General features: G+C 36.4%; 1 protein-coding gene across 9 annotated transcripts in view; it reads right to left on the bottom strand.

The window, feature by feature from the left end:
• The window catches only part of TCERG1 (transcription elongation regulator 1), a 60,344-nt gene that overhangs the window by 11,675 nt on the left and 23,883 nt on the right, over positions 1-24,786 (bottom strand). For all 9 annotated transcript variants that reach the window (XR_009539618.1, XM_060143910.1, XM_060143911.1 and 6 more), the window contains 6 exons: positions 15,490-15,650; positions 14,392-14,448; positions 13,956-14,022; positions 11,316-11,451; positions 10,413-10,502; positions 4,424-4,542 (listed from right to left, as the gene is read on the bottom strand). Coding sequence is in view for 8 of the 9 variants with exons in the window: in XM_060143910.1 (XP_059999893.1) it covers positions 4,424-4,542; positions 10,413-10,502; positions 11,316-11,451; positions 13,956-14,022; positions 14,392-14,448; positions 15,490-15,650 (630 nt within the window). In the remaining variant the exon portion in view is untranslated. The remainder of the gene's footprint in view (positions 1-4,423; positions 4,543-10,412; positions 10,503-11,315; positions 11,452-13,955; positions 14,023-14,391; positions 14,449-15,489; positions 15,651-24,786) is intronic.

Here is a 24,786-nt window from a genome sequence, read left to right as displayed (position 1 = left end):
GAAAATGTGGTTAGAGATCTGTATACTATCAGCATAGTGTTAGGGGGATAGACATCTGAGAGCAAAGAATTTGTGTACTTCAAGAGACTTAAAGAGTCCATCTATTTCCACCCTAAGATGAGGCTGAATTCTTGCTTCCATCCATGGTGGAGTAACTCTTATTGAATTAGCTCTCCTTCCATAAGCAACTATAAATCCAGACAAAATATATGAGGCAACTGATTTCAAGCAGTGGACAACAGGTAGAGTAAGACTGAGGTAAGAAGCCCCGTGGCACTGTGCCTCAGGACAATTTCCCAAAATGCAAAGAGGTAGAGTCCAAGCAGAGTACAGTGGTCCCAATGAGCTAGAAGCAGCAGAGATCGGAGTTTCGGTGCTAAAATGGCAGAGGAATAAGCTATAGAAAGAGGGTACTACCCCAGAAGAACACCATTTCGAAATCTCTCATGAATAAGTAGATAGCCAAGGCCAAGCTATAAAACAGCAGAAAGACCACTCCCGGTACCAAACTGCTACATGCTTAAGAGCAAAAAAGAGATACCAGACACTGAATAGTGCTGGAAAAAGAACAATATTAAGACAACAAAGCCCACAAAAGATCCACAAGGGAGACAAAGTCGGAAGTTTGACAAAAACTCCTTCCATTTACTGAGATCCATACTAACAAAGCAGAAACTCAAACCTAAAATTAAAGTGACTGGCCTGCTAAAATAAGAATACACACTCTTGAGAGAAAGATAACAGATTCAAGTCTCTACCTATTATCCACAATTTCCAGTATTCAATTAAAAATCACTAAACATACAAAGAAACATGGGATCCATATGAAAAATTATTTTTAAGCCAATAGAAATTATCCCAGGATGCCCAGATGTTGTTTTAGGTACAGACAAATCCTTTAAAACTATTATAATTGGCCTTCCCTGGTGGCGCAGTGGTTGAGAGTCCGCCTGCCGATGCAAGGGACGCAGGTTCGTGCCCCTGGTCCGGGAGGATCCCACATGCCGTGGAGCGGCTGGGCCCGTGAGCCATGGCCGCTGAGCCTGCGCGTCCGGAGCCTGTGCTCCGCAACGGGAGAGGCCACAACGGTGAGAGGCCCGTGTACCGCAAAAAAAAAAAAAAAAAAAAAACTATTATAATTATATTGGAAGAATTAAAAAATATGTTCAAAGACATGATCTTAATAGATGAACAATTAGGGAGTTCCAGCAGAGATATGGAAAATTAAGGTCTATGAGGGCTAATGAAACTAAGTATTAAAAAATTTCTTCATGAATAAAAGGCATTTATAATGCTTTCATATATTTGAATATATTTCACCTTACATAATAAGAATTCACTCTTATAATAAACACTCCCATATTTAGCACATTTTTAGAGGTGAAAAATAAAGCTTACTCTCCCCTATAAAACTACTTATCTCAATTCAAAAATAAAACACCTCTGCTTAGGTATTAACACAAAGATTAAATTACTACTTTAATTATCAAGAAAAAACTGGCTGGTTAACTTTAGAATTTGGAGTTTAAAACATCAACTGAAGAATAAGCGTACTACTCACTGCTAACATTTGCTATTTTTTTTTATAAATTTATTTTATTTATTTATTTTTGGCTGTGTTGGCTGCTGTGCGCGGGCTTTCTCTAGTTGTGGCAAGCAGGGGGGCTACTCTTCGTTGCGGTGCACGGGCTTCCCACTGTGGTGGCTTCCCCTGTTGCAGAGCACAGGCTCTAGGCACACGGGCCTCAGTAGTTGCGGCACGTGGGCTCAGTAGTTGTGGCCCGCGGGCTCCAGAGCGCAGGCTCAGCAGTTGTGGCACACGGGCCCAGCCGCTCCGCAGCATGTGGAATCCTCCCGGACCAGGGCTCGAACCCGTGTCCCCTGCACTAGCAGGTGGACTCTCAACCACAGTGCCACCGGGGAAGCCCTAACATTTGCTATTTTTAAGCTTTGCTAACCAAAGCCAGATTCTAACAATCTTTTTATATGCAACTGGTATTACTCAAAATATCTAACTTCATTAATTCAACATTTTTAACAAAAGGATACATTGCAAAACTGGGTATGTAACCACACATATACATACAATGGATATGTAACCATATTAAAATTATATGGTAAAATAAAAATGCATACCCTAGAAAAGGGATAATATGTAGTCCATTAAACCTATTTTCTTTTCATGATAAATTAAGTATACCTTGCTTTATAATTTTAAGACAAAAAAAGCAATTATTACTATGATTAAATAAACTTTTTAAAATGTAAAATCAATGTATAAAAGTGAGAATTCAATTATTTTATACATACTTATATTATTTAGAATAGGTTAAAAAATATGTAAAATATATCTATTTTTTTTACCAGAAGAGACTAAAATGACGTTTTAGATTCCCATACAGATGTTTTCATATGACTCATCTTTTAATTCCAAAAATGCTATTTTATAACAGATAAGGTAGAGAATTTTTGGCAGGAAAAAAGTGAGGTGGATAGTTGGTTGGTGGTAGGGGATGGGAAAGAGTATAGTGACTCGCAGTTGACCATAGGAGGTATACCTGAAATTTCCATTAGAAAAGAAAAAAGACATAGAAGAAACAGGCACTAAAGTTAGGTAATTCTCCCCAGCCATTCCTTCCCTTGGAATAAACTCCAGTGCTTTATATCTATGAACTGTACTGAAGAACAGTTAGTGGTCTTTTCCCAATTCAAAGTAGCTCTATGGACGGTATTTTCTCAACTTTAAGTTTTTCCTCTTTGTTTTCTACTACTTACTAAAATTGGTCCTAATCTCTATGCTAGTATTAAAATGCATCAACTTAGCAATACAGCACAATGCCCCAACTGCTAAGACTTCCAGTTATGTGCCTGATGGTTTTACTTTCTGAAATAACCTGCATAGTAAAGATCACTTCAACAATTCTATCTGCCCCATAAGAATATCAGTAGGGTACTGTGATACAGCAAGACTTAATTTGTCAAATCCACAAAAGAGAAATCTCATTGGAGTCTCAATTATTCCCAGACCCATAAAGGGTTTTTATAGGTATATTTTGCTGAATCATTTGAAAATAACCTGTAGACATCATGAGACTCCATCTATAAACGTTTCAGCATACATCTCCTGAGGCTAAATACTTTTTCTTCCATAACCACAATATCCAAGAAAATTACTAATCTCTAATATTATATAATACCAATTCATGTTCCAATTTCCTCAACTGCCTTCCAAAACGTCTTTTATAACCCAGTCGCAATTGCACTGACCCATGAACTTACCCTTTTGATTAAGAAAAAGCCCAAGACCCCCTGGAAAGTCTGAAACTCTGTTAACCTCTGAAGAATATTACATTCTTTATGGTCACAAATACTCAGCTTGCTTTTATGAAATCTGTATTAATAACACCATTAAGTTTCCCTTCATTTTTCAAATATACACTTCTGAAAAAGTGTACCAAATACACTTTTCCAAACAACAATACTCTTCCCTGTCTCCACTGACAAAAGTAACTGTTTAAACAAGATAAACTTTTATAACAAGTGCCATTTAACCCAGAGACTCCATGATTCTACCCCATAGTTTTAGAGATTCTCCATGTTCTTGTATACTCAAAGCAACTTAATATCTCTACAAGAAAGTGATTCTCCCTGTCTTGACTATTCTGTGTAATACTGGAACCCAGCTGAAATCCCACATTCACTCAGGGAAGTTACCTAATTTGCATATATCTTACTTTCCTTATCTGTAAAATAGGTAGGATATGAGCACCTGAATCACACTGGTTGTTTTGAAGACTGAATGAGATAATATACATACACATATGCATGTACTTTAACTGCATATATGTGTAAGTTCATACATCTATCTAAAATATCCAATAACTGATGCCATTATTATTATAATGCTAATAAGCACATAAGTTTAAAATGTCTCCTTTTCTTTAGCCCTTTACATATATTCAATATATATTAACAATTAAATGAAAATGTCAGACAAGACAATAATCTAGACACTTCGAAATTTTTGAAATGAAAGGTCCTTCACCACTTCAATTCAATCAAAATAATGTTCCCACTCTGCAATTCATTATGTGTAAAACTTAAAGAAGACAGGGACAGATTTTTAATCATTTACCAGTTTCCAGAGAAGGAAACTTATTCTCAGAGGGAAGCTTTTAAAACAAAGGTACCCTTTCTTGAAAACCAATGCCTCACAGAGCACCAGGGATTCCCTCCAAAGAACGAAGATTCTTAGAAAGGCAGAAACCAATAATGAAACAAGAAGTTCTTCATGTCCAGAAGTCCAAAAGATGTGTGTGTGTGTGTGTGTGTGCGCATGTGTGTACACACACATATATATATTCAACTGATCTAGGAGAAAATATATACATACTTCGATATTTGATAGTAATAAACCATATACCTTGGATTAAATTTTGCTTCTTCCATCATTTTTTTGAAATCTTCCTTGGCTTGCATTATTTTGTTTTTCTTTTCCCTGCGTTCTTCCTCTGCCCTGGTCTTTACATACTGATCAAATACCTATTACAAAAGTAAACCAATTTGACAAGTTAGTCTTTCATATAGGTAATCTAAATACCAAAGTGTAGAATCTTTGCTTCTCTCTTTTTTTTTTTTTTGCGGTATGCGGGCCTCTCACCGCTGTGGCCCCTCCCGCTGCAGAGCACAGGCTCCGGACACGCAGGCTCAGTGGCCACACGGGCCACAGGCCCAGCCGCTCCGCAGCATGTGGGATCCTCCTGGACCGGGGCACGAACCCGCGCCCCCTGCATCGGCAGGCAGATTCCCAACCACTGCGCCACCAGGGAAGCCCCCGCTTCTCTTTAAGACATAATTATTTTCACCCAGAATGTAATCTTGCTTTACACATATTCTATATATTTTTTCCCACTTAATAATGTATAGTCAAGGTGATGAACTTTTGAAGTCACAAACCAGTAAGAACAGAGAAATGTGGAAAAAAGAAACAGCAACTCTGGAAGATGAAAAGCACATGGAGAGGTGATAAAGGATTTGGCAGATACAAGAAAGCTGGCCCTAAACCAGCAGTCAAGAAAACAAAGTAACCAATTTTGTAAATTAGAGAATCCTCAAACAGCTCCAGAATTGATAGCACCAGATACCCATGAAGTGAGGATAGGGTAATGCTACAATAAAGCTTTTTAAGAAGCAGTTTAACCACTAGATCCTCGTTGCCAACTTTATGTATCTGGGGCACTGCCACTCCTGAAACTCAGTAAGGCAAGGGGTTATTCTCTAGAGTAAGGGTTACCAAATCGCAATCTGCTAGCCAAATCTGGCCTGTTGCCTCTTTCTTTACAGCACAAGAATAGTTTTGATATTTTTATATGGTTGGGGAAAGTAAGAGAAAACTTCATGATACACGAAAATTAAATGAAATTTAAATTTCAGTGTCCATAAAGCTTTATTTGAACACAGTCATGCTCATTCCTTTACATAAATCTGTGGGTCTTCTCACACTACAACAGTAGAGTTACACAATCATGACGGAGACCACGTGGCCCACAAAACCTAAAATATTTATTATCTAACCCTTTATGTTAAAAATTTGCTGACCCTTGTTCTAAAAGGCAAAACACTCTCTCTGGTCTGGGGGAACATAAATTAAGAATGAGGCGTACCAGATTGAGAAAACAGGGAATTAAGCAGTTACTTACCACATATCAAGACACAGTTCTTTCAGAACCAATGCAGCAAGAGCAAGGAGACTAAAAGTCCTTATCCAGGATCTAACCAGCCTAAAAATTACTTGCTCTGCAGGATCGCAACAAACTAGCCTAAATCACCTTACAGCGGGGTGGCTGGGGGCGGGGGGGTTCAACCTCAGCACTTTTGACATTTTGCACCAGATCATGTTCAGCAGCATCGCTGGCCAAAAGATGCCAGCAGCACTCCCTCAGTTGTGACAAACAAAAATGTCCCCTAGGGCAAAAATGCCCTGGTTGAGAACCACTGTTCTACAGTAAAGCCAACAATCATGAGAGCCCACCAGATGCTAAGAGTGCCCAAATAGCACCTTAGTGCCTTGGTCTTAATCATCAGCAGTTAGGGTCCACAAAAACATCTAAGGATACTCTCCAACATGAAAAAAAGAGACCAAGAGGGCTTCCCTGGTGGCGCAGTGGTTGAGAGTCCGCCTGCCGATGCAGGGGACGCGGATTCGTGCCCCGGTCTGAGAAGATCCCACATGTTGCGGAGCGGCTGGGCCCGTGAGCCATGGCCGCTGAGCCTGCGCGTCCAGAGCCTGTGCTCCGCAACGGGAGAGGCCACAACAGTGAGAGGCCCGCGTACAGCAAAAAAAAAAAAAAAAAAATTATAAAAGAGACCAAGACAGAAAAAACTTAGGGGAAAGAGAGACTATACAGGAAAATGAAAAATAAGACAAAAATCCTAAATTATATCATAAAATTAAGACATTGCAACCATGAAACAAGAAAACTCAACAAAAAAAGAACTCCTAAAGCATGACAAAGAAAATAAAAAATCTAACTGAAGGGTTATTAGACAATAAAGTTGAGAAAATCATCCAGAAAGTTTTTTAAAAAGACAGAGATAGAAAACAAGAGAGAAAAGATACGAAACTCTGAGGACCAGCCCAGAGCACAAATGCTCTGGCCCAGAATGGAAAAATAAAGCAGCTGGAAGGAAATCAAAAAAGCAATGCAAGAAAATCTAAGAACTGAAAGATAAAAGTTTCTACATTGGAAGGGCCACCAAGTGCCTAGCACAAAGCCATACACAATCACCATGAAATTTCAGAACACTGAAGACTAAGAGAAGATCCTACATGTTACAGAAAAAATAAGAAGGTCCACATACAAGGGAACAAGTAATAAACAGAAGTTCCAAAAATAACAGTGAAAACTATATGCAGAGCAATGCCTTCAAAATCCTGAAGGAACAAGATTTCCAACTTCAAATTCCTTAGCAAGCCAAACAATTCCAAATAAGGGTACAATAAAAGTGTTTTCAAATATATAAGGCCTCAAAAATTTATTTCCCATGCACATTCTCTCAGGAAGCTACTACAGAGATAGAATGCATTAAAAGAGAGTAAACCAAGAAAGAAACGACATACAATGCAGGAGACAGGTAAACTTCCCCCTCCACAAAAAAAGAGAGATGAAGGAAATCCCCAGGATGATGATCAAGAGCTGTCATCCTCAAAAATGACAGCTGTACATCAAGTGTTGAGGGCAACCAGTCCAGACTGAAGAAAGTCAGAAGGCTCTGAAAGAAATGTCTTCTGGAAGATAAAACACTCTAATATTTTTCCAAACATATCTTATGGAGCCACATATCTGTGGCTCCTTAAAAATGTGCATGCACGTCTTGGAAAAAGGTAAAACAGAAGAAGTTGTTTTTTTTTTAATACTTAAGACCTTGGGTTCGATCCCTGATCAGGGAACTAGATCCCACACGCATGCCACAACTAAGGAGCCTCCCTGCCACAACAAAGACCCAGCGCAACCAAACAAATAAATAAATAAATAAATACTTAAACACTTCAGACCTCTTTCCAGGTAAGTTCATATATATCCACAAATCTTTAAAAGCTATATAGAAATATATACAATTATCTCAGCAGTCCCCTGCTAGGCATGTAGGTCATTTTCAAAACCTTCTAAATATAGCACTGTAGTAGCTCATGAAAGTATCTGCAGGTTAACAGAAGTGGGGAAGAGTGTTGTTTCCAACCCCTCTCCTATCTCAGTATACAGTTCTTACTTGTAAAAGTACTAAATTATAAATAAAAGCCAAGTGAATTTATATTAAGTTTCCTTTCAGAAGCCGGGAAAAACTTCATATCCTCTCCTCTAGGATATCCCACACCAAGGTTAGGATTCACTCTCTGAGATGAACATCTCATAGAAAATTAGAAATTCTGGTATGCTTCCAAGTTTCTCCTAATTATTTGTGCCATGCCTCCCAATACAATCGGCTTTACGTTCCCTCATTCCTTACACTCCAGTTTTAAAAAAAGATTTCTACTCAAAAAGTATGAGAACCTTTGAGTTTTTATTTAAAACAGAATAATGCTTGATACTTTTTCTCTTTTTAACTGTAACTCTATTAAGGAGTTAATAATACCACCAGCTTATAAAATGCCTTCAAAATTAAAAAAGAATTTTAGTTCTCAATATGCACTTGTAATTTAACTCAGAAACTGCAACACTCAGTGCCATGAAGAGTAAAAGTCATAAAAGTTTTAAAGTTAAGTCTTCAGGGATATTCAGGTTAAAGCACTGTTCCAGGCACCACATACAGAGCAATCAACAAAACAAAGTTCCTGCCCTCTGTGGTAGGAAAAGACAGATGGTTAAGATAATTTTAGATAGAATTCTGAGTGCTACAAAGAAAGTAAAGAAGGCAAAGAGGTTAATCAGAAGGCACCTGGTCAAGTATCTGAATGTAATGATTTAGTCAGCTATGCAAACACCTAGGGGAAGAACATTCCAGGAAAAGGGACTAATAAGTACCAGAATATGCCTGTATTGGCCAAGGCATATCAAGGCCAGCGTGGCTAGAATAAATGAACATAAAAAAAGAGGCTTGAGAAGTATGCAGACATCAGTGTATGTAGAATCTTATAGGTCATGAAAAAGAGTTTCAATTTTATCCTAAATGAAATAGTATGCAATGCACATTTTTTAAGCAAGGGAACAGTGCCTTAATTTGTCAAACTTTAAAATTAGTCTGGCTGCTGTGTGGAAAAAGAACTTGACTACAGAGGAGAGCAAGAATGGAAGGAGGCAAGGAGATCAATTAGGGGCCACACAGATGACCATGGTACCTTGAATTAGGGTATAGCAAGGGAAATGGTAAATAAGAGGTAAATAAATGGTAAATAATTTAGAAAAGGTTTTGGAGGTAGATTTTGCTGATAAGACTTGAAATGCACAGTGGGGAAAAGTAAAGAATCAAGCTAATTTATAGGTTTTGATAGGGCCATCAACTGAGGTGAAAATGAGACCATCACACACAAATAGTTTAAAATAAAAAAGACTACAGTGCATGAAACACAGATGCAAATACATATGGAAAGTCATGTCTTCCTATTATGAGTCTAAAATACATGTTTGGTACACTGTAAATTTCATCTCTTCATAAAATGTCTATGATTAGACCTACATGCATAATGGTACAAACTGTGCAGAGAATTATTACAACCATTAAACTATAAATATGGAAGATGGACACTACTTCTACCAAATGAAATTGTGTAGCTCAACAGCACTATGGCAAGTGGTTCGACATACTCACCATTTCACAGAAATGACTGTCAGGGTGGTCCAGGTAATTCAGGAATTATGTAAGTTGGAAGTGTGCAACACTTTAGAGGAAGCAGCAATCACTATGAGATGGTATGTGTCACTGAATCATCGTGGAAATAAATGGCAGCTCAGTAACAAGTTAACTCTAGTTCTTATAATTCTTATTAGTTCAGTAGAGACCTTGAAGCGTCCATTATTACTCTAAGTTTACGATGAAAAGACATTTTAACAGTTGCCACTTAATAGATGTGGAATTTGTGTGGGTAGCATGTGTGAGATAAAAACACGCTGAGTCTTGTCTATCTACAATACAGACACATATATATGTATATGTATATTAGCACATAACAGTTGGGAAGGGTCAAGTGTTCAACAATGGGCCTATCAGCTGGAAATGATTGGAGGTAGGTTTTATTCCTTTTTACTCATCTGTATTTTGCTATTTTTCTACATTAAATTTGCATCATTTGACCAGTAAAAACTAAGTTAATAAATGCATGTGAAATGACCCTGAAACCTTGGTATAACATCAGTATGTATGAAGCATAAGGACAAAATGTGCATGAGGCAAAGCCATGTCCACAATGGCAAAAGAATCCAAGTATTTCTGAGGCAGAAATGTCCACACAAAGGATCACTATGTTCTAAGGTATGAAACTGTTCTTAAAGTACTATGTTAGAAAAATAAAGGATTGTACTTTATTCCTTACAATTTAAAAATTATACTGGGGACTTCCCTGGTGGTGCAGTGGTTAAGAATCCGCCTGCCAATGCAGGGGACACGGGTTTGAGCCCTGGTCCGGGAAGATCCCACATGCCACGGAGCACCGAGGCCCATGCGCCACAACTACTGAGCCTGTGCTCTAGAGCCCGTGAGCCACAACTACTGAGCCTGCGTGCCACAACTAGTGAAGCCTGCGTGCCTAGAGCCCGTGCTCCACAACAAGAGAAGCCACCACAATGAGAAGTCGGTGCACCGCAACAAAGACCCAAAACAGCCATAAATAAATAAATAAATTTATATTAATTAATTAATTTAAAAAATTGTGCTGGCAAGGGATATACATTACTTAAATACTGTTATTTTCCTTTTACCTGTTTTCTCTCTTTTGGATTAAGCAATAAGTACCGAGGATCAAAAACTATCTTGTGTAACTCCTTCTCCCATGTTGAAAAAGCAGACACCTTTAAAATAAAAAAATGTATTGCCTCATAATTAAGTTGGCTCTAAAAACAGAAAGGTCATATAATTTTGCTTGAAATCTACAGGACATCTGCTTAAAAAGGACACATAATAAAAGCCATACTGCCGTTTCCATCACTAATAAATGACAAGCAGTGGGAGGCTAGCAATAGCACACTTCCACACTAATTGGCTCTGAACATTTCTATATTATATAGAAATAACACACACTTAATTACTCATTAAAATAACCACTACTGTGTGACATTTTAAAAATCAGTACATCAGAAAAAGCCTTGAAGATTTGCATTTTGATTTCCCAAGCTTGCTCCAACCTTGTGAACAATGTTGGGATTTAAAGTTGAACAATTTTACTTACTCAAATGAATCTGTGAATATAATCAAAAGGTTGAAATCCCTTCTCAATTAAGCTTAACAGTAATATCATAAAGTACCAGTTCTCCTTTAACCAAAAGCCATTCTGTAGATATTAAAAGAATCACATACACCTTACCTATTCCGTGTAGTCCGCCATTCTGTAATGTTAATATTCGTCTTATATTACTCACCAAAATTTAATGACCCAATAAATGTTAAATGTTATTTGTACTTAAAAGGACAGTAAAATGGCATCTAGTTAAACATGATATCATTAGCCAGGAAAAAGGCTGTTTGAAAGAGTACAGTGATTTGACAGGCTTCCCTTATCCGCCCCCCACAACATGAGCACTAACCTTAGATTTGACCTTTTAGCAAGACATATTTATATTACTTATACAAAACAGAAATATCTCCCCCAAAGATTGTTTTCTGACCCCTCTCTCTAGCAGCATGTCCTTGAACTGCTTCATTCGGGCCTCCAGAGGGACAATGGCCCTTTCTCGGGCAGCTTTAATTTCAGCTTCCATGGCAGCTTCTTTCTCTGAATCAATGTCTTTATTATCGTCTCTCCTATAAAAAAGAAAATATAGGCATCAACTGACAAAATATTAATAAGGAATCTTATTAAAATCTTAAAATCACTGGAATATCCAAGACTCACTACTGAGCAGCATATTTTTGGCAAAAAAGAATTATATTGAGGGTTTCAAATAAACTCTAAGGGATAAGCAACTTTCACTAAAATAATAATAATAAAGTTACAATGAGCTTCTAATGATGTTACAGTGGCTGCATTGTTAGGAATGAAAAATACCTTTAATGTGCTGTCTCTCCCTGACACTAGCTGATACACAAAATGAACTACCTTACTTAAAAACAAAAACAAAAAACTTATCTAATATTGCATTAAAACTCTATGTGTTAGAATCAAACAGCACAGAATATAGTTTTTAGTTCTTGAAATGATATAGGAAAAACAATATTTTCCAAAATGTTTTACATTATAAATGCATACAATTTTTAATCTAATAAAAATTGGTATAAGTCTTAGTAATCTCAAGTATTTATTTTGAAAATAAAATATCTGCAAACCTGGCCAAGTGGATATGTGAGATATATACCTTACCTACCTGACATTTTTTTTACTCACTTTCTGGGTGATAAGTTGAGATTTAAGTTGAAGGACAGGTCCCAGAGAGCAACATAGGCCCCGGAGTAGTTAGGTGGAATTAGAACTGTTCATCAATGACTAAACTACTTCTTGTTTCTCCAAAAATGCACCTCAGGGCTAAGGGCAACCCTGCTGCTGTACGGTACTCAAGTGAGATTGTAAACATGAAATTGAGTCAACTCTCAAACCTCTGCCCTATGAAGAAGGACCATTCATGTGAATAATCAAAAAAAGTAATTCAGTAACATTCAGGTGTGTTTAAGCAGATCTTCCTTCTTAAATTCGATCTGCTAAGTATAAAAATAAAATTGGTTCATATTTCCTGCATAAACTTAAGAGAATTAGGAAAACAGAACATCAGGAAATTCAAAAGCATGCTATATAGGAAAATGAAGGTAGCCCAGGAGATGAATGGAACTAATAAGGCCAGCCCACAAATATAGTGAGAGGTAACTGGCAATTTAGGGAATGAATCAAAAATAGAAGATATAGTCCGTGACCTGCAGGAACTTAGCGAGATAGTCTGTGACCTAAGATATGCACAAAACAAACAGGTAAAAGCAATTTGCCAAACAATATACCCTCTTATAATAATTCACTTAAGAACTATTTAAATAAAGAGTTAAAAGACAACCAAGAAATACAACTAATGAAAACAAATAACCTTTATAGAATTATACTAAATGAAAATGTCACAATACAAACTATCACTATCTATCTCAATAAAAGAAATAAAGAAAAACTAAGCCAGGAAAAATAGGCTTTTAGCTTTGTACCTAAATAGAGAAGCTCGGGCAATCCACATAAAGGACTTCTTTGACATTCTCCTGATAAAAGCAGTTAAAAACCTTACAGAGTTGTCTATAAGAACAAACAATTAAAAACAACCTAAAAGTTTAACATTGTAGGAACATCCAAAATTATGGTACATAAACAGAATGAATACAGTCATTTATAATAATTAAGAAAACAAACATCTCATTCTACATTTTTTAAAAAAAGAACACAAATTCAGTTGATTACAACCAATAAAAATACTTATACATTTGGTCAAGAACTAAAAAAGTCAACTGTAAAAATTCAAACAGCTGTTGTTACTGTGATCAATTATGAGTGACTCTTTAATATCTTACTTTCTTTAACATTGTTGCCAATAAAGAAAATTTTTTAAAAAAGAACCACCCTTGACAGGGGTTGTCTTACTGATTTCTTTGCCGTAATTTGGCTGCATTCAATCTGTCCTTTTCAGATAAGGACTATGATAAACCAGTCCATAGTAACGTCTTCAAACTTTCCTTTTTGCTGCTAAATAATGGTCCCATGCCTCCCCGGCCCATACACAAACACCTTCTACCCCACCCTTTCACCCCCCATAGTTAGTAACATTCATTTTACCAAGCACTGGTCAAGCTAATACTTCCACTTATACCACTCTCTTTCTCTCAGAGCACTTTCTAATAAGCTTATGGGTTCCCTCCAAGTAATGACCACGGACACAAGGACTAGTGAAGTGACCAGTATATAAAGAGAGAGAAATCTGGGTCTACATTTATCAGATTTTTGGAATGGTGTCTGTTGGGGTCTACATTAAGGAGGTAACATTTTTATAAAATTCAGGCATGATGAATGTCTGAAAATAATTTATCAACTAACTCCTAAAATGTCATTTGACTTCATAATACATATTTAAATAACCAAATCTTTTGCACATCTAGCAACAGAAGGGACACCATTTCTACATCCTGAAGCAAAGCTTTTTAATAACAGGCCTAAAGAGAGCAATCATGACTTCTGTCTCCTAACAAACACATTACCTGTCCCAATCATGAACTGACTGCACCTAATCACAGCTTTTAAAAGGTAAAAATCTACCTAAATTACATAAACAGTAAGTATTACTTACTTGCGTTTTTTGGCTTTAACAGGTTCATCTTCATTCATTTCTTCCATTAATTCTTGTTCTTCTTTAACTATAAGAAAATTTAATTAAACTATCAGAATAAAAATAAGCAAGCAGGGGCTTCCCTGGTGGCGCAGTGGTTGAGAGTCCACCTGCCAATGCAGGGGATACGGGTTCGTGCCCTGGTCCGGGAGGATCCCATATGCCACGGAGCGGCTGGGCCCGTGAGCCATGGCCACTGAGTCTGCGTGTCCGGAGCCTGTGCTCCGCAACGGGAGAGGCCACAGCAGTGAGAGGCCCGCGTGCCGCAAAAAATAAAATAAAATAAAATCAGTAAGCAAAAATTTAAATATTTAGGTATGAATCCTTCCACTAACCACTACTGGAACACTGGTGTTAGCAGCATTTTTTTTAAAGCTGCAACTTATAGTTCACTCACTTGCGCTCATAGAGAACTGCCACTTTTGGATGGATAGCATTGTCGGGGTTGGGTGCCCTGGCAAAAAAAAAATTTCAAATATTATGAATAGTATATGCACATGGTACACAATCTTTTCTTTTAAAAAATTACTGTTTATATATCTATCTCATAACACTTCTTTATAAAACATTAAACAAAGCGTGATAATTCTAAACCTCCTCTATTCATCTTCCCTTTACATTAAATCTTTGATTCATTTTGAAATCTTTATTAACACATGTATTTATCAAATAAATGAATCAAATCCTTGTATCTTCTGCACCGGGTAGATGAAGTTTCACTAGTAAGCAGAAAATGTTAGTACCACGTATACATAATCTACGAAGATTTCTCAATTATTATTAAATGACATACCAGGATTTGTTTCAATTGAATTATTAAATGACTCATTTATCATGCTTCTATACTACACAAGGGGGTTCTTTAAAAACACAACCATATCAATACAATGGCAAATTACCAATAAAACACATGCAATAAAAATATGTACAAATATTTCTATTTATTATATATCATATATACTGAAATGCTATCTGAACATAAAGTAGATTAAAAGATTGTCTCTTAATAAGGTGCAGGAGTCTCCCTAGTCTCAGGAATAAGGCTTACCTTCCCTATATTTCATCAAGTTTAAAAGACCTTTGCATTTTTATTTTACAAAACTTTAGTAAACTTTATTTTAAAAATACTCTGTACAGTTTGATTATTTCAAAATATATATTACTAATCACAAAAGGTGCTAAAAGGCTCACTGAGGAGCATTTTAATAAGCATGGAGCAAGCATGAGCAGTACCTACATATCTTGGACTGACAAGCCTGAAAAGGACAAGAAGTTAAAAAAATATATATAATATTTTACAAAACATAATTTTACCCAAATTGTCTATTTTTTAAATTATTGAACTCAACCTAGAAGAGCAGTCTATTTTCCATTTCTCAAATATTCCTTTTCTTATATTCCTTGAAAAGAGAGGATTTCTAAATTGCCTCACATTTTCCATAAAAATATTAAAAGAATATTAAAATTAGAGGGTAACTCCTAATTTAAAACTTACTTAGTTTCTTCACTTCTTCCATTCCTTTTTTATGAGGGGGCTCCTGAATAATTTTGTCAACATCCGCCCTTCCAATCAGATCATCAGGTCGGTCCCACATAGAAAGACGGGTGGTAGGATTATAAAAGAAGACCCTCTCATCACCAGTCCAAACAACACACCTATGAATTGATTCAAACATTATTTTCTTATGTTATGGAACATTATTTTATAGTTAGGTCTTTTACTACCATCCAACCAAAAGGGGAGGTGGTGGTGGGGAAGGACACACTCATATTATTAGTTACTTATAGAGAGCAAAATATGATTTTTAGAACAGAACAGAGCTGACTGGCTATGGGTAAAATAGCAGCTCAACATACTTATGGAGAAAACCAGGAAAAGCAAAGCAATTTGTGATCAGAATTTAGAGTTCTCAGGAACTTAAGTCTGGCACACTCAATTTTAACCTATCACAAAAGATGAATTTACTAGCAAAAAATAATGCTATTAAGCAGTTCTGAAGCTGAAGAACAGACCATGGTACCCTACGTATTACATAATACTTCTTAATGTTTCTTACCAAACCAGATTACAAACTCAAATGCAATCATTTATGAAGGCTTTAATATCTGACTATATCAAATATTAAAAAATAAAGAGAAGTCCCTATCGTGTATGGCACTGTAGCCCACTACAGCCCACTGTTCCTATTAATTACAACTAGAAACTCAGCAACAACGTAGAAAAGACAAGTACATGAGAACTCTGTAAGGTTTTTTTAAAAAAATAAACAGACATATGGAGTCAAAATTTAGAGAAGCAAGGGTATAAATTTCCCCTCCTCTCTCAAACCTCTGCCCTGAGGTGGCCCCTAGTTGCACAGTGATAGTAGCACAGGCAGCTAAAACTCTAAGAGAAACCAGGTCTTTATGACCAGATAATCAAAAGTTAATCCACAGCTGCCATCAAGGTGACCTAGATGTTGAAATTATCAAACAAAGCTTCTATTGTTGAAATAATCAAAGACTTTACAGCAGCAGTTAGAAAAACAAAAACAAAGATAAGCAAAAACTTGAAATGAATGAAGACAGAAGTTCTCAGCAGAGAAACTGTGAAAAAAAAGAATGAGGAGTGTCTCAGAAACCTATGGGACTGTATCAAAATGCCTAACAGACACGTCTTTGGGATCCCAGAAGAAGAGACTATTGGGGCGGAAAAAATTTGAAGACAAAATGGCTCCCAAAAATCTCCAAATTTGGTAAAAGACATAAATACTAAGGAAGCTCAGTGAACCCCAAACAGGATAAACTTCCAGAAAATCATTTTTAGATACACATAATCAAACAGGTGAAAATCAAATAGAAAAATCCTTGATAGCAGCTAAGAAAAATATGGCACAAAACAAACAGGGAAACAAGTCCAATGATCGTGAATTAATTACCAGAAATCAGAGGCAAAAATACAGTAAAACAACATCCTTGAAGCCCTGGAAAAAGGAAATGCAAACCTAGAACTCCATATACAGCAAAAATATCCTTCAGGAACAAGGGAAAAGAAGACATTCCCCAATGAAGGGAAACTAAGAGATTTCATCTCCATCAGAATTGCCCTATAAGAAAGTTTTTCTGAATGGAAATGATTCTTCAAAAAAACAACCCCTGGATCTTTAGTAATGAAGGGAAAACAACAGAAATGGTAAATATCAAAGATATTTTTTCCTCTTAAGTTCTTCAAAATATGTATGAAAAATTACTCAAAACGAACCTATATGGTAGCAAGGTTTCCATATTTTATGTGAAGTGGTACAATAATAACTCTAAGTAGGCTATAATGGTTAGGTATGTATACTGTAATCCGCAGAACAACAAAAGTTAATGCAAAGAGATATCACCAGAAAGCCAACAGATAAATTATTAAATGGAATGTTGGAAAATGTTCAAATAATTCAAATGCAAGTAGTAAAGGGGGAACAGAGGAACAAAAATAAAGAAGACAGAAAAAATAATAGATCTAAATCCAACCAAAAGTTACATTCATGTGGTTGTTCTTTCTGTTTATTTTTCTCAGCCTTCTCAAATGTTTCTTCTTGTTCTTGACTATGTACCAAGCAGAGCCTGTTCACCTTTTTACTATTTCTAATGTGGCTTTAATTTCTGTTATTATATTCTGTTATTTCTGATTTCATATTTCTCTTTCATTTATTTCATGAATTGCATCAGAATTGACAGTGAATAAAAACACAAGACACTACTATAAGCTGTCTTAAGAGACAAACTTTAAACATAAAATCATAGAAAGGGTGAAAGTAAATGGATGGAAAAAGATGCACACAACATTAAGGCAGGCATGGCTATTTTAATAACAGATGAAGACAAAGGGTATTATGAGATAAATAGGGTCATTTCATAATGATAAAAAAAAGACAATCAGGAACACATAACAACTGTAAAATGTATATAAGCCTATTTACAGAGCTTAAAAATAGATGAAGAACGGACCAATTAGAGAGGAATACGCAATCCCACTATTGTAAAAGATTAATAGAACTTTCTCTCAACAACTGACAGACAAACCAAACCCCAAAACTAAGAGTACTAAAGGCCATCTGCTGAACAATAAAAAAAAAAGACAGTGAATTTTAAAGTATCAAAACCAAAGAAAATGCATTCTTTGACCACAATTAAATCAGTAACAGTGAAATATCTAGAAAAATCCCGAATTAAGGAAATGAAATGACAGACTTCTAAATAATACATGAGTCAAAGACAAAATCAAAAAGTAAATTTCATAATAGTAAGAACTGAATGGTAACGAAAATACAACATATCAAAATCTGTAGAGTGGTGCTAAAGTAGTGCTTAAAAGGAAACTATGTTAAGCTTTAAATGATTATATTAGAAAAGAACTAATACTAATGACCTAAGAGGACATCATAAGAAGCTAGAAAAAGCATAAAGTAAACCCAAAGTAATTACAAAAAAGGAAATAAGAGCGGGAAAAGGGGGGAGGGGCCCAACCACCCCAAAGCTGGTGGTCTTTACGAAAGACCACAAAATTGGCAAACCTCTGGTTTGACTGATCCAAAAAAAAGAACACATCACCACTATGTGGAAAGAAAAAGGCGTTATCACCACAGATCATACACATTAAAGGATATTAAGAGAATAATTAAGAACAAAGACATTTAAAGGATATTAAGAGGGGACTTCCCTGATAGTCCAGTGGTAAAGAATCTGCCTTCCAATGCAGGGGACACAAGATGGAGCCCTGGTCGGGGAACTAAGATCCCACATGCTGTGGGGCAACTGAGCCTGCATGGTGCAACTACAGAGAGAAAACCTGCTAGCCACAACTAGAGAGAAGCCCATGTGCCACAAGGAAGACCCAATGCAGCCAAAAGAAAAAATAAAGAAAATATTTTAAAAAATAAAGGATATTAAGAGAATAATTAGAACAAATTCAACCTAGATAAAATAAGCAAATTTCTTGAAAAACTTACCAAAGCTGACAGAAGAAACAACAAAAATAACTGAATAGTCCTATAACTATTAAAGAAGTTTAATTTGTTATCAAAAACCTTCCCCTCCAAAAAAACTCTGATCCCAGATGGTTTACTTGTTAATTCTATAAAACCTTAAGGAAAAAGTACTATCATCTTATAAACTTTCAGTAAACAGAGGAATGGAAATCACCAATCACCACCCAACTCATTTTTATGAAACCAGCATAAGCCTAATACCAAAACCTAACAAAAACATTACAAAAGAAACTTACAGATCCATATCCCACAGGAGTATAGATGCAAACATACTTAATCAAACAGTAGCAAATCAAATCCAACAATATACTAAAAAGATTAATCTACCATGACAAGGTTTATTCCAGAAATGCAAAGCTAGTTTAACATTCAAAACTCAGTGTAATTCACCATATTAAAAGAATGAAGGAGAAAAACTCATTTTGAAAGATGCAGATTTATGATAAAAACAGTAGCAAATTAAAAAAGAAACCATATAGCTAGTATTATATCTGATGTAAAAGACTGAATTTTCGGAATTCCCTGGTGGTGCAGTGGTTAAGAATCCGCCTGCCAATATGCAGGAGACATGGGTTTGAACCCTGGTCCGGGAAGATCCCACATGCCACGGAGCAACTAAGCCCGTGTGCCGCAACTACTGAGCCTGTGCTCTGGAGCTCGCGAGCCACAACTACTGAGCCCGTGTACCACAACTACTGAAGTCCGCGAGCCTAGAGCCCATGCTCTGCAGCAAGAGAAGCCACTGCAATGAGAAGCACGTGCACCACAATGAAGAGTAGCCCCGCTCACCGCAACTAGAGAAAGCTCACGTGCAGCAACGAAGACCCAACACAGCCAAAAATAAATAAATTTATATTAAAGTAAAATTTTAAAAAAGATTGAATTTTCTCATTCTACATGGCGAATAAGGCAGGGATGTTCACCTCTTTTATTTAGCATTGCTCTGATATGATAGTCCTAGCAATAAGAAGAGAAAAATAAGTGGCATTAAAGATCAGAGAATAAGAAATAAATGTGCTCCCATCTGCAGGTGATACGATTATTTATGTAGAAAATCCCAGAGAATCTACAAAACAGTAATAAATGCATTTAGCAAGAGTCAAGTCTACAAAATTAATATATGAAACCATATCACATATAAATTTTATATTTTATGAGGTCAAATTTATTTATCTTTTTATTTACAGCTTCTAGGTTGTGCCTTAGGAAGCACCCCATTCCTTCTCCAAACATGCAACTACATGGTCCTAGTGTTTTTACAGTCCATCTGAATACACGAAAGATAACCACTTGTCCAAATTATCTTCCAAGTTCTGTCGATGAAGGAATGTACTATCAGTGTAACCTTAATTCCCTAATTTATTTTCTATTTCTTATAAGATGGGTAAGTGGTAACTCTAAGTTAAACAAATTGTTCAGCTAAGCAAGTATGCTACTTCATTTGGATAATCACACTTTATTAGTTTATTTTTTTGATATCTTTAGATGTTGCTCTTCAAATTATTATTTCTTTAGAGATAAGAAGCTAAATGTAAAAAACATGAAGTTCCATGTTTTCCTTAACTATACTAGAATTCTTTTCCTGGTATTTCAGAGCATCAATCTGACTTTTTGTTGTTGTTGTTTTAAGAATAAAGAGAGGTCAAAATTAGAAGCATTTTATATTTCCTAGATCAGTAAGCTTTAGTTTCTGGTTCTAAGAGAGTTTTTAATGTTTTGACAAAAATTTTTAAGGTCATTGAGAACTGTAACTTTTTCCATTGCTTACTAAGATTGCATCACAAAGATTTAGCCTGCCATAAATTTTTTACAGTCCCGTACAAAGTGCAAATTGAGGGCTGCCTGTATTTGCCATGTTTTATTTGTCTGTAATCTGTGTTGGGTTTTAACTTATGAAAAATTTATCTCTGAACTTATAGTATTTAAACTTTTGTATTTACCTATAGTGGCACAGGGACTTTATTTTTATTTATATATACATTTATATCAATCAACTGCTGCTTTTCTAGGGTTTCTTTTGTTTCCATAGTTTTTTACCCCCAATATTATGAAAAAATTGAAACATACAGAAATATCGAAAGAATGTTTCTAGAACAATGAATACTAGATACTGACCACCTAGATTTTACATTTAACATTTTATCATATATGCTTTATCACTTATCTATCCTTCCATCAATGCATCTGCCAGTCTTACTTTTCTTGATACATTAAAAAATGCAGATTATCAGTACACTTCACCCCTAATCACTTTAACATGCATATTATTAGCACAGGGTAGTTTTGCGACACAAGAATTCTTTGTCCATAGTTTTTCTATTAATGCTGAAATGTCCTGACAGCTTCTCACTCCACATTTACCGCTAATACCATTGGAGCTGTATTAGCACACCTAGGTATTTTGAAGCCAACATGAGTTAGTAGAATAGCACCTCCACCTCAAAGTAGTTATTGCTATTAATATGGATCAGTGTTTCAGAAATTGGTATTGAAAATTTAGACTTAGTTTTTTCCCAATAAAGTTAAACATCTAACAAGATCGCTTAAGTGTCTGAGGATGGTTCTAATGGAAATTCTTGAAGAGGATTCTGCACTGAATAATTGGATGAAAATGTATTACACTCACCCCCCCCCCAACTCCTGCCTTTAAATTAATTATAAAGAAAGATCAAAACTAGAAGTATTCTGTATTCCCTAGGATCAGTAAGCCTTAGTTTTTGGTTGGATTCCATGACAAAAATAATTTCCACAAAAGATTTCACCTAGCAATAATGACTTCGATATTCATCTATGTTGTTGAGTGCATCTATAGTTGTTCCTTTTTATTGCTGAGTAGCATGCCACAATTTGTTTATCCATACACCTGTTGATGCACATTTGGGGTGTTTCTAGTTTTCTATTTTTCCACTCCTAGATACTTGCTTATTTGTAATAGCCAAAAATTGGAAACAGCCCAAATAAATTACAAATAAAACTGTTACGAACATTCCTGTAAAAGTATAGACATATGTTTTTGTTTCTCTCGAATAAATAGAAGTGGAATGGCTGAATTATTTATTATATATTCTTCCTAGGAAACTGCCCAACTGCTCTGCAAAGTGGTCCTACCATTTTGAAATTCCCATCAGCAGTGTATGAGAGTTTCAGCTGCTCACCATCCTCTAAAACATTTGGCATGCCCAGTTTTCAAAACTTTTAGCCATTCTAATAGGTGTGGTTTTTTGTGGGGTTTTTTGCAGTACGCGGGTCTCTCACTGTTGTGGCCTCTCCGTTGCGGAGCACAGGCTCTGGACGCGCAGGCTCAGCGGCCACAGCTCACGGGCCCAGCCGCTCCACGGCACGTGGGATCTTCCCAGACGGGGGCATGAACCCGTGTCCCCTGCATCGGCAGGTGGACTCTCAACCACTGTGCCACCAGGGAAGCCCATAGGTGTGGTTTTAATTTACATTTCTCTGAGTACTAATGACAAGGAGCTTCCTTCACACGTACTGCTTGTAAAGTACATGTTCATGTCTTTTGACTACTTTTTTGTTGGATTGTTTTCCATATTATTGAGGTGTGCGAGTTCTTTATGTCAGAGTTAAAAGCAGTATACATACAAAGCTCCCACATACCAATAAGAAAAAGACAAGTCCATAAAAAGATGAGCAAAAACTGCAAAGAGGCAATGCACAGCCAACAGACATAAAATAGGTTCAATTATACCAACATTCTGGAAACATACAAGATTTCTTTTCTTATCAGGATACTAAAGATTTAAAAGGAATATCCCTACACTGGTGAGAGTGAGAGAAAACTGGTACGCTCAGGCTGTTGCTGGGAATATTAACTGGTACACCCCCTTCTTCCCACAAAAAAAACCCTTTCTGAGGTCTATTTAGCAATATTCACCAAAATTTTAAATAGCTTTATCACTTGATTCAACAATTTCACTTCTAGAAATAAATCCAACAGAAATACTTGCATGTGTTCACAAAGAAATATGTATGTATAAAGGATGCCCTAAACAGCAACTTTCGTAATGCCAGGGCAAAACAAACAAAAAAACACAAACAATACAAAAACAGAAGACCACCTAATCACCCATTTGTAGGCAAATTACCTATTTTCATACAACAGAAAACTACGCTATCACAAATAGATTTACATGTACTAAAATTGCAAAATGTCTAGGACATATTTACTAAAAAATTCAGAAATAATATACTTTCTAAAGACACTGTAATGTGAATGTATAACACACACACATCTCCACACACATGTGCATAAAACACAATATAGCAAAAGGTGCAGAAAGCATATGTACCAAACTTTTACTAACGAGGAAGGGCTTGGTGACAGTGGAATTCTGTAATTTTTTACTTCATATAATTGCTTTATATTGTATGCTTTCTTTTGTATGCTTTCATCTAATATCATATCAGATCAATGAGAAAATAACAAAGCAAAGTACAGGAATTATAGATATAAAGCGTAAGAGAAAAAGTAAGAGATTTAGAATAAGTACAAGATACTCAACAAGCAAGTTACAAATGTTCCAGAAAGAGGAAAAGAAACAGATGAAAAAAAGCATTACTTAAACAAATTCCAAAAGAAAATTTTAATAATCTGAGAAAAGACCCAAGTCTGAAAACTGGTAACGTCCACAAACTCCAGACTGGTAGGGTTTGGAGCTGGTTACCGGCTTTTCATGTACAATTCTCAGAGAAACCACAATCTAGAAATACATTCTTTTTTTTTTTGCGGTACGCGGGCCTCTCACCATTGTGGCCTCTCCCGTTGCGGAGCACAGGCTCCAGACGCGCAGGCTCAGCAGCCATGGCTCACGGGCCCAGCCGCTCCGCGGCATGTGGGATCTTCCCGGACCGGGGCATGAACCCGTATCCCCTGCATCGGCAGGCGGACTCTCAACCACTGCGCCACCAGGGAAGCCCAAAAAATGCATTCTTTTAAACAAATTGTTTTCATAACTTTGATTCTAGAACTGGGTAAATATTTTGCATAATTATTTTTGAAAGGGAACCTGTGTACCAAGTTGGTAGAATAACTACATAAAAAACAACTATTCCAGTGCTTCCCTGGTGGCGCAGTGGTTGAGAGTCCGCCTGCCAATGCAGGGGATGCGGGTTCGTGCCCCGGTCCGGGAGGATTCCGCATGCAGCGGAGCGGCTGGGCCCGTGAGCCATGGCCGCTGAGCCTGCGCGTCCGGAGCCTGTGCTCCGCAACGGGAGAGGCCACGGCAGTGAGAGGCCCGCGTACCGCAAAAAACAAAAAAACAAAATAAAACAAACAACTATTCCAAAATGCTTTTAAAACACAATGATTTGACTATACATCCCTAGAGTAATATACCCTAAACATAAAAATAACTGGAAAAAAAAAGCTTAAACTGTCTTCAGTAATCACACTGTTGGTGATAGTACTGATCTTGCCTGTGAGAAAAGCAAATGAATAATTATGTTGCTATCACTCAAAGATGGTTTTCAGAAGAAAAGGAGGTACTGAATTAAGATAGATGATGAGAATCAGTAAAAATCTTGTAGTAGACTTGAACTGCAAGTAATGGTGTGAACTTAAGATGTATCTTTAAACGTATGTATCTTCCACCTCTGTCTACCAAAGAGGTCTAAAAATAATGACTAATTCAGTAGTAACAACTATCCTTAGATCCCACATGGTGTAAAAATGCCACTTCTCACAAAAAGAAACCAGGGCTCCTTGGAAAATGGCTGAATCTAGGTCTGAAATAGGAAATATATGAGATAAAGATCACACA

This window comes from Lagenorhynchus albirostris, chromosome 3 (assembly GCF_949774975.1).
Source record: "Lagenorhynchus albirostris chromosome 3, mLagAlb1.1, whole genome shotgun sequence".
NCBI classification, from domain to species: Eukaryota; Metazoa; Chordata; class Mammalia; order Artiodactyla; family Delphinidae; genus Lagenorhynchus; species Lagenorhynchus albirostris.
This window is presented reverse-complemented; position numbering and strand designations above follow the sequence as displayed.